Source organism: Carcharhinus amblyrhynchos, chromosome 35 (assembly GCF_965287045.1).
Source record: "Carcharhinus amblyrhynchos chromosome 35, sCarAmb.v2.hapA, whole genome shotgun sequence".
NCBI classification, from domain to species: Eukaryota; Metazoa; Chordata; class Chondrichthyes; order Carcharhiniformes; family Carcharhinidae; genus Carcharhinus; species Carcharhinus amblyrhynchos.
Genome location: NC_137358.1, coordinates 4,160,033 through 4,170,671, shown reverse-complemented (window position 1 = coordinate 4,170,671; position 10,639 = coordinate 4,160,033). Strand labels below are relative to the sequence as shown.

Sequence of the window (10,639 nt, the reverse complement as noted above, 5' to 3'; positions counted from 1 at the left end):
CTGTGGCACAGTGACACTGGGATATAGTGACAGATGTGGCCATCCGCAAAGAATCACAATAACTCATTCCCTATAATAGAGTACAGGTACTGGAATACAGTGTTGGAGAATATGTACATGTTCAGAGAGTTATAGGGTTCTTTGTACCCTGTGGCACAGAGACACTGGAAGGTAGTGATGCATGTGGAGAGTCACAAGGAATAACTTTATGTCCTGTAGTACAGTACAGATACACTGCAATATAGTGTGGGGGGAATATGTACATATTCAGAGAGTCGAAAGGTAATAAATTATTCCTCCATACCCTATGGCACAGAGACACTGGGATATAGTGACAGATGTGGTCATCTGCAGAGAGTCATAAGGTCATAAACTCATTCCCTATGCCCTCTAGTAGAGTACAGACACAGGTGTGTTTTTTTTTATTGTCACGTGTATTGGAAAACAGTGAAAAGTATTGTTTCCTCTGTGTTTGACAGACAAAGGATACTGTTCATAAGAGTACATAGGGGAGAAGGAAAGGAGAGGGTGCAGAATGTAGTGTTACAATCATCGCTAGGGTGTGAGAAAGGTCAGCTTAATATAAGGTAGGTCTGTTCAGAAGTCTGATGCTAGCAGGGAAGAAGCTGTTCTTGAGTCGGTTGGTACGCGTGGGAGGATGTCTTCATGTGCCAAGTCCCTGTAGTGGGGAGATACTGGAATCCTCTGTGAGATAGGTTCATGTTCTGAGAGTCCTAACTCGTTCCTTATTGTCTGTGATCCAGAAACACTGTAAAAGTGTGGGAGAATCAGTTTATGTGCAAGGGCTCCCTGTGGTACAGAGGTACCCGAATGTGTTCACTTCCAGAAAGTCCCAAGTAATAACTCTTTTTATTCTGTCTAATACAGAGACACTATAGTACAGTGTAAGATGAAGTCATCTGGTGATATACCCTGGAGAGACACTGATCAAGGTGGGATGTGGTCATGTCTGGAGAGTTATAATAACTTGTCCCTTATACCTGCAGTGCAAGGAGAATGTACTACAGTGTAAAAGCTAGGCACTTTGAGTGAGTCACAAGGTAACATTCTTGATACCATGTAGTACAGAGACATTGTAATGTGGGAGGAATCACTTGCAGAGAATTACAGGATAATAACTTATTTGTAACAATTCCTGTGTTACATAAAAGGGGTGGCACGGTAGCGCAGTGGTTAGCAATGCTGCCTCACGGCACCAGGGACCCGGCTTGGATCACTGTCTGGGTGGAGATTGCACAATCTCTGCGTGTCTGCTCCCACAGTCCAAAGGTGTGCAGGTTAGGTGCATTGGCCATGCTAAACTGCCCCTTAGTGTCAGGGAGTCGAGGACTGTAAAATGGAATTTAATGTTGGCAAGTGTGAGGTGGTCCACTTTGGTAGGAAGAATGGTAGGAAGGACTATTACTTACGGGGCGAAAAACTGCATCAGGCGACGGTGCAGAGGGACCTCGGGGTCCTTGTGCATGAGTCGCAAAAACCCAGCCTGCAGGTGCAGCAGGTGGTCAGGAAGGCGAATGGGATGCTGGCCTTCATAGCGAAGGGGATTGAATATAAAAGTAGGGAGATCTTGCTGCAGCTGTATAGGGCATTGGTGAGGCCGCAGCTGGAGTACTGTGTGCAGTTTTAGGCGCCGCACCTGCGCAAAGATATTTTGGCCTTGGAGGGAGTGCAGAGGAGGTTTACTAGGCTGATACCGGGGTTGAGCTATGAGGAGAGGTTGAATAAACTAGGCTTGTACTCGTTAGAGTTTAGAAGAATGAGGGGAGATCTCATTGAGACGTATAAGATGATGAATGGGATGGATAGGATAGAGGTGGAGAGACTCTTCCCGCTCAAAAAAGACAGTAGGACTAGGGGGCACAGCCTCAAGATAAAGGGGGGGTGTTTTAGAATGGAGTTGAGGAGGAACTTCTTCACTCAAAGGGTGGTGAATCTCTGGAATTCTCTACCCGTTGAAGTGGTGGAGGCTGCCTCGCTAAATATTTTCAAGAAGCGGGTTGATGGGTTTTTGATAAGAGAGGGGATTAAGGGTTATGGGGAGAGGGCGGGAAAGTGGAACTGAGCAGCGACAGATCAGCCATGATCTTATTGAATGGCGGGGCAGGCTCGAAGGGCCAGATGGCCTACTCCTGCTCCTATTTCTTATGTTCTTATGTTCTTAAATGTGGGTTTGTGGAGATGGGACCTGGGTGGTATTGTTATCAGTGCAGGCTTAATGGGCTAAATGGCCTGCTTCTGCACTGTAGACTCTGATTCTATAAAGGATAGGGTCACATCTAGAGGGTTACACGATAATTGCTTGTTCATTGTATATTGTAGTAAAGGAATGCGCAGAAGGATGGTATACCTTGCAAAATATTATATTAATTAAATACTGTTGCTCACCGATACACTGTAAAGGATCATTCATGGTACATTCGCTTACCTATTCACACCAGCAACAAGTATATGTATAATAGAGAAAACAAGTAGTTGCATAGACTTTTAAAAAGTTCTTATGGACATGTTGTGAGTATATTGGTAAATATACCCAAAATGAATAGTCACAGCAAGAAGCATATTTGTAATTATAGGGGAGGCAACGCTCTAGTGGTATTATTGCTAGACTATTAATCCAGAAGCTCAGCTAATGTTCTGGGGACCCAGGTTTGAATCCCGCTACGGCAGAGGGTAGAATTTGAATTCAATAAAAAAAAATCTGGAATTCAGAATCTACTGATGACCGAGAAACCACCGTTGATTGTTGGAAAAACCCATCTGGTTCACTACTGTCCTTTAGGGAAGAAATCTGCCGTCCTTACCTGGCCTGGCCTACATGTGACTCCAGAGCCACAGCAATGTGGTTGACTCTCAACTACCCTCCAAGGACAACTAGGGATGGGCAATAAATGCTGGCCAGCCAGCGATGCCCATGTCCCACGAATGAATTTAAAAAAAGTTGACCATTGACCTGGCTGACTAACCCGAGCATACGTGGCATTGCACTGAAATGTTAGTATGAGTGTACGTATGGTGTTAACACCCGTGGCTCTTGTCAGCATATCATTTCGTCCTCTGACCTTTGAACTTTTGAAAAATTGGTCACCCTGAAATGTAATTTCTGTATAATATTTAAACAGCAGTAGCAGCATGCCCCTTGTGGGCCACACAGCTCTCCAAAAAACTGAGAGAAAATTCCAAAAAAAAAATGATTGGTCTGTTGCTGTCTAAGTTCTCTGGAGGACTGTGTTAGATTAAAAGAAGGGTTTATAATTTTGTACAAATTGGTAGTAAATCTGAGAATTGGGAGTACTTTAGAAAGCATGAAAAGAATATTTAAAAAAAAAATAAATTGAGAGCTTTTACAAGGGCGTAAAATGGGTAGGTTAGGTGGTTTGACCATAGTAAATTGCCCCTTAAGTGTTGATAGGGTCTGTTCTTTTAGAATATACATAGGTGAAACTGGTCCAAAGTGAAATCTCTTTTATTAAGCATCATTTAAAATTTAAAAACTACAGAAACAAGAGAAAGAGAGGTTCAAGACTGGCTTCACAGCCAAGCACTATGCCGATCTGATCTAAAACTTGCACAGAACTCAACTGAATTAAATGGCTAGCTGTTACCACAATATACAAGTTCTTATCTGTGTTATGAAATTACTAGATACTTCTTAGTAGTGTCTGTAACTTTCACAAACAATTTGCACCTGTGGCTGTGAACAGCTTGCTTTATGAACAGAACCAGTTGTGCTAACATTGCGTTTTCAAATGCAGTCAATTTCTAAGCTCGTCCCAGAATTCCCAGCTGAGTTTTAATATGTGGTCAAGTTAGCTTTAAAGCTTTGCGTAGTTATTCACATCGGTGGCAGTACTTTTCAAATGAAGTCTTTTAACTGAAGCAAATCATTGCAAAGGATTCCACAGTGTCCAAAGATGTGTTGATTAGGGAGGTAGATACATGATTTGATTTATTATTGTTGCATGTATTAACATATACAGTGAAAAGTATTGCTTCTTGCGCGCTATACAGACAAAACATACCATTCATAGAGAAGGAAAGGAGAGAGTGCAGAATGTAGCGTTGCAGTCATAGCTGGGTAGGTGCATTGAGCCGATCCAGCGCCAGACTGTGGTGACTAGGGGAATTTCACAGTAACTTCATTGCAATGTTAAGGTAGGCCTTACTTGTAACAAATAAATAAATTTAGCTAGGGCATGGAGAAAGATCAACTTAATATGAGGAAGGTTCATTCAAAAGCCTGACTGCAGCAGGGAAGAAACTGTTCTTGAGTCAGTTGGTACATGATCTCAGACTTTAGGATCTTTTTCCCGATGGAAGAAGGTGGAAGAGAGAATGTCCAGCCTGAGTGGGGTCTTTAATTATGCTGGCTGCTTGGCTGAGGCAAGACAGAGTCAATGAACGGGAGGCTGGTTTGCGTGATGGATTGGGCTACGTTCATGACCTTTTGTAGTTTGTGGTCTTGGGCAGAGCAGAAACCATACCAAGCTGTGATACAACCAAAAAGAATGCTTTCTATGGTGCATCTGTAAAAATTGGAGAGAGCCGTAACTGTCATGCCAGATTTCCTTAGTCTTCTGAGAAAGTAAAGGCGTTGGTGGGTTTTCTTAATTATAGTATTAGCACTGGGGAACCAGGACAGGTTGTTGGTGATCTGGACACCTAAAAACTTGAAGCTCTTGACTGTTTCTACTTCGGCCCCATTGAAGTAGACAGGGGTATGTTCTCCTTTGCCCTTCCTGAAGTCGATGACAAACTCCTTCATTTGGGGTTACGGAGTAAGCCTGGGTGAGAGTTGGTGCAGACTTGAATGCCCTCCTTCTGAACTGTAGAGATTCTATGATCTCAATAAACTCATTTCCAAGACCTTCGCTTTCATCACTTTTGAGAGCTTGTATGTCTGTAAAGTTCCAGGAAGTCCATTTTTTTCCACACACATGGCACACATGTTGCAGTGTAGATCGTGCCAATCTGTTTCACTTTATCCAAAACCAAAAATCTCAGCCTACGCTTGAAGGGAGTGAATTCCAATGCTGATGTGTGGAAATAGTATTTCAGTGAATGAAAATGGACAATCCATAGAATAGGCTTGCTTGGGAACAGCGAAAACAGACAGTACTGACTTATTCGTGCAAATGAGTTGGATCTCTTTCAATATTGGAGTAATTTGTAACACGATGCACTTGGGAAGAACAGTTGCGATTGGACCCGGAACAATAGAAAAATTGCAGCAGAGAAGGAGGCCATTCAGCCCATATTGTCCATGCCAACTCAAGGACACCCTATAGTTCCCAAAACATTCCACCGCTGGGGGGTTTACCTCACATTTTGTCGGGGTCTGTGTCGACTGATTGACAGAGATTGTTTAAAAAGTAAAGTTTATTTACTAGTGTCACAAGCAGGCTTACATCAACACTGCAATGAAGTTACTGTGAAAATCCCCTAATCACACACTCCGGCACCTGTTCGGGTACACCAAGGGAGAATTTAGCACAGCCAGTGCATCTAACTAGCATGTCTTTCTGACAGTGGGAAGAAACCCACGCAGACAAGGGGAGAACATGCAGACTCTGCATAGACAGTGACCCAAGCCAGGAATGGTGCAGGAAGCAGCATTGCTAACCACTAGGCCGCCGTGATCACTGTGTATCGTATCATCTGAAGGAGAGAAAAGAGCTGACATTTCGAATCCAGATGACCCTTTGTCAAAGCTTTCTCAGAGGACATCTGGATTCGAAACATCAGCTCTTTTCTCTCCTTACAGATGCTGCCAGACCTGTGAGATTTTCCAGCATTTTCTCTTTTGATTTCAGATTCCAGCTTCTGCAGTAATTTGCTTTTATCCAGTGTATGGTGTGGTGCTGGGATGGCAGTAGGTGAACCAGCTATACCCTTTTTTCAATCCAGTAATTCTTATATTCTTGTATGTGTGAAATTTCGGTGGAAGTGAAAGTGACTTGGGGATTTTCAATCTGCAATTCTTCCCTTTTTGGAAAACCTCCTCTGCAAGTCAGCAACCATTTGGACTCAAACCACATTCTACCATTTTCCATTGCAGCCACATTTGACTTTATTCTGTCTGCAGTGTTATCAAGAGAGCAAATGTTTATTTCATTCCACCCCACCTCAGTCAGCCCTCTCAGCAGGTTGACTGCATTTAGATCCACAATGCAACCGTGAGCCCTCCTCACTTGCTCAGCGGGTAAATGCACCACAACCTGTGAAATTGAGTGAGACAAATCTGTAAGGTCTTTGCCTTCTGTTACCTTGTTTCCCAAAGGTAGGGGAGTCTAAAACTAGAGGGCATGGGTTTAAGGTGAGAGTGAGAGATACAAAAGTGTCCAGAGGGGCAATTTTTTCACACAGAGGGTGGTGAGTGTCTGGAACAAGCTGCCAGAGGAAGTAGTAGAGGCAGGTACAATTTTGTCTTTTAGAAAGCATTTAGATAGTTACATGGGTAAGATGGGTTAGAGGGATATGGGCTAAACGCAGCCAGTTGGGACTAGCTTAGTGGTTTAAAGAACGGGCGGCATGGACAAGTTGGACCTGTTTGTATGCTGTAAACCTCTATGACATTCGTTAGTTGGATCTCAATTGGTATGGCAAAAGTTGCCCTTGTAAGGGGTTAAACCCGGGATAGGGAGAGGGAGAAATGACGGGGGAGGTTCCTGACTACTGCTCAAGGATCTCTGTTGAGGGCAAGTCAGGACATGGTTAACACTGATGATCCCCATGGAAAACAGCTGAATTCTCACATGAAAGATGGTCATTGGCGGGTGGAATGGGGACCTATGCCTCAGCATTGCTTGTCACCCTCCAGGAAGAACTATAGGAAATATTTGACACTGCTTCTATTGGATAAGTACATTGTAGTATATTTTCTTTCAGTCATGGGATGTGACCATTACTGGCAAGACCAGCATTTGTTGGCCATCCCTGATTGCCCTTCAGAAGTTAAGTTAAAGTTTATTTATTCGTGTTACAAGAAGGCTTAAATTAACATTGCAATGAAGTTACTGTGAAAACCCCCTTGTTAGCACACTCTGGTGTCTGTTCGAGTACACCGAGGGAAAATTTGGCACAGCCAATGCACCTAAGTGACTAGGTGAAGCCGTTGGGTTTGTTCAAATTGACAACCTAGTGTTTCATTGTCATTTTTGCTGCTGCCAACTTTTTAATTTCCTGATTTTGCTTTTTCTTTACAAATTCTCAAAAGGGGCCAATGGAGAGATAAAAGACACCAATGTAGACATGTAAACTTGTGTTCTCTGGGTTATTATTGTAGGCCTCTGGATTGCGAATCCAGAGCACTCAGGTTATTTTTCTGCAGGTGGGTATGTGATAGTTTGGTGCAAAACTAACATGATTACCACAGAACAATTATTGAAGCCAAGCAGAAGCTGTGATTCCTGAGGTGCCAAGTGAGAAGTCGTGCATACATATTTAATAAGTTGCCTGTCCTTGGGAGGCCAGTTGAGAATCAACCACATTGCTGTGGCTCTACAGTCATATGTAGGCCAGACCAGGTAAGGGCAGCAGATTTCCTTCCATAAAGGACGTTAGTGAACCAGATGGGTTTTTCCAACAATTGACAATGGTTTCATGGTCATCAGTGGATTCTTAATTCCAGATTTCTTTTATTGAATTCAAATTCCACCATCTGCCATGACAGGATTCAAACTCGGATCCCCCAGAACATGAGTTAAGTTTCTGGACTAATAATCTAGCAATAATACACGCGGCCATCACCTCCCCTGCTGCCCTTTAACAGACTGTGACCGTGACTATGATTATTCTTTCTCGCAGATCGCCTTTGAGAAAGAGGGCGTGTTTCTCCACACGAGCACAAAACGGAATAATGACCAGGATACACTTATCCCCGGAGTGATCCGGATTCTTGAGAAGGTGAGGAGCTGCAATGCAACCTTTCAGCTGCGAAGGGCTGGAAATTCCAACATTGCTATCATTAGGATCTCCCAATGTGTAACCAAACACAGCAACAGGAACTAATTTTCAGGGAGATGGCAGTGGAGGGGAAGAGACTGGTGTGGGACTAAATTGGACAGATCTTTCAAAGAATCAGCATGGGCAGAATGGCCTCTTTTCCAAGCGGCTGTGATTCTGTGCATGCTAGTAGCAGTGGAGCTTGCCTTCACTTTCAAATTGGAGTGAAACATTTTCGAGTTGTTATAAGGCTTATTGTTCTGTTTCCCAGGGTCCGGATACTGTGGTGGATTGGACCCCAATCAGTGAAAGCGGACAACACCCTCAATTCCTGTATTCTAAGAAGGTAATCCTCCTCCCAGGACCATGTGTACAGTATATGGCTAGTAGGATTTGGACTGAATGTAAGAGCATAACAAATGGGGGCAGGCGAAGGCTGTTCAGCCCCTTGAGCCTGTTCCACCATCAGTAAATTGTGGCTGATCTGATTGTGGTCTTTAACTCTACTTTCTTGTCTACTCTGTCCAGTCCCCTCATGATTTTAATTTTCATAGAACCATAGAATCTCTGCAGTACCAAAGGAGGTCATTCGGCCCATTGAGTTTATACTGACCACAATGCCACCCAGGTCCTATTCATGTAACTCCACCCTACTAATTCACCCTGACGCTAAGGGGCAATTTATCATGACCAATCATCCTAAACTGCCCATCTTTGGGACTGTGGGAGGAAATTGGAGCACCCAGAGGAAACCCATGCAGACATGGGGAGAATGTGCAGACTCCACACACACACGCACGCACGCATGCACACACACACTCTGATCCAAGGCCAGATTCGAACTCGGGTCCCTGGCGCTGTGAGGCAGCAGTGCTGACCAGTGTGCCGCCATGCTAACCTGTTTTTTTTTCTTTATTCTCCCTTCATGCTATTCTGTTCTTTTTCAGGATTCCACTGTGAATGGGGCCACTCACACTGAGGAGATGTTTGACCCAGGTTATGAACCAGACTGGGCCGTTATCAGCACAGTAGGAACAAGGGTGCGCCCAATAGAGGAATTACGTGGTGAGAGACACTGGTTTATTATTAACTGAATGCATTTGGATATCTTTCGTTTGCATGTGAATCTTGGTTTGGGCGAGGCATAGAATTGACATATCACCATCAAGCACAGTGATGTCCAGTATGCACCAAATGCAATATAAAGTCCCAATGATGAGTAGTCTGACTGCATCATAAGTTGCTACAGCACAGGAAGGATGTGATTGCACTGGAGGAGGTGCAAAGGAGGTTCACCAGAATGCTGCCTGGGATGGAACATTGAAGTTATGAAGAGAGGTTGGCTAGGCTTGGGTTGTTTTCATTGGAGCAGAGGAGAATGATGGGCAACCTGATCGAGGTGTACAAGATTGAGGGGCATGGACTGAGTGGATAAGGAGCAGTTGTTCCCCTTAGTTGAGGGGACATAGGTTCAAGGTGAGGGGCAGGAGGTTTAGGGGGGAATGTGAGGAAAAACATTTTTAACCTAGAGGATAGTGACGGTCTGGAATGTGCTGCCTGGGAGAGCAGTGGAGGCGGTTGCCTCACATCCTTTGGACGGCACAGTGGTTAGTACTGCTGTCTCACAGTGCCAGGCACCTGGATTCGATTCCTGGTTTGGGTCACTGTTTGTGTGGAGTCTGCACATTCCCCCTGTGTCCATGTGGGTTTCCTCTGGGTGCTCTGGTTTCCTCGCACAATCCAAAGATGTGTGGGTTAGGTGGGTTGGCCATGCTCAGTTGCCCCTTAGTGATAGGGGGACCAGCAGGGTAAATGCATGAGGTTATTGGGATCGGGCCCGGGTGGGATTGTGGTCGGTGCAGACTTGATGGGCCAAATGGCCTCCTTCTGCAGTGCAGGATTCTAAAAGTACTTGGATGAACATTTGGCACACTCAAGGCTACGGGCCAAGTGCTGGTAAATGGGATTAAGTGGGAGGTCAAGTGTTTCATGTGACGGTGCAGACTCGATGGGCCGAAGGGCCTTTTCTGCACTGCATGATTCTGTCCATCAAATCTATTCAGGCTCTCTGCAAACTGTTATCCAGTTTGTCTTTCCCTGCATCTCTGCTTTTTCTCCCCTTCAAATATTTATCAATTTTGCTTTGAGGGTACAGTTGAAACTGCTTCCGCCTCCCTTTTGACGCAATCCTATCAGATTATTTCACCTAGCTGCATATTTTTTAAAAAGTTCCAATTTCCCCTTTTTGTCAAATATCTTAAATCCACTTCCTCTGGTTGCCTCCTTCCAATGGAAACTATTTCTCCTTATGGGTGGTATAGTGGTGAGCACTGCTGCCTCACAGTGCCGGGGATCTGGGTTAAATTCCCGGCTTGGGCCACTATCTGTGTGGAGTCTGCACATTCTCCCCATATCTGCATGGGTTTCTTTCAGGTGCTCCAGTGTCCTCACGCAGTCCAAAAGACATGCTGGTTAGGTGCATTGGCCATGCTAAATTTTCCTTCATGGTACTCAGACAGCGCTGGAGTGTGGCGACTAGGAAATTACGATGGCACAGTGGATAGTACTGCTGCCTCACAGTGCCAGGGACCCAGGTTCAATTCTGGCATCGGGTGACTGTCTGTGTGGCCTTTGCACGTTCTTCCTGTGTTTGTGTGGGTTTGCTCTGGTTTCCTCC

The 10,639-nt window shown here is 44.5% G+C and overlaps 2 protein-coding genes across 2 annotated transcripts in view; both read left to right on the top strand.

Moving 5' to 3' along the window:
- LOC145361514 (receptor-type tyrosine-protein phosphatase eta-like) overlaps window positions 1–8,028 on the top strand; it is a 57,991-nt gene extending 49,963 nt beyond the window's left edge. Inside the window, exon 11 of the mRNA XM_080217326.1 lies at window positions 7,790–8,028. Within this exon, the coding sequence (XP_080073452.1) occupies window positions 7,790–8,028 (239 nt within the window). The remainder of the gene's footprint in view (window positions 1–7,789) is intronic.
- A 209-nt stretch (window positions 8,029–8,237) lies between these two features.
- LOC145361801 (TBC1 domain family member 17-like) overlaps window positions 8,238–10,639 on the top strand; it is a 39,591-nt gene continuing 37,189 nt past the window's right edge. The window contains exons 1-2 of the mRNA XM_080217781.1: window positions 8,238–8,308; window positions 8,910–9,027. Coding sequence (XP_080073907.1) covers window positions 8,946–9,027 — 82 coding nt within the window. The 5' untranslated portion in view covers window positions 8,238–8,308; window positions 8,910–8,945. The remainder of the gene's footprint in view (window positions 8,309–8,909; window positions 9,028–10,639) is intronic.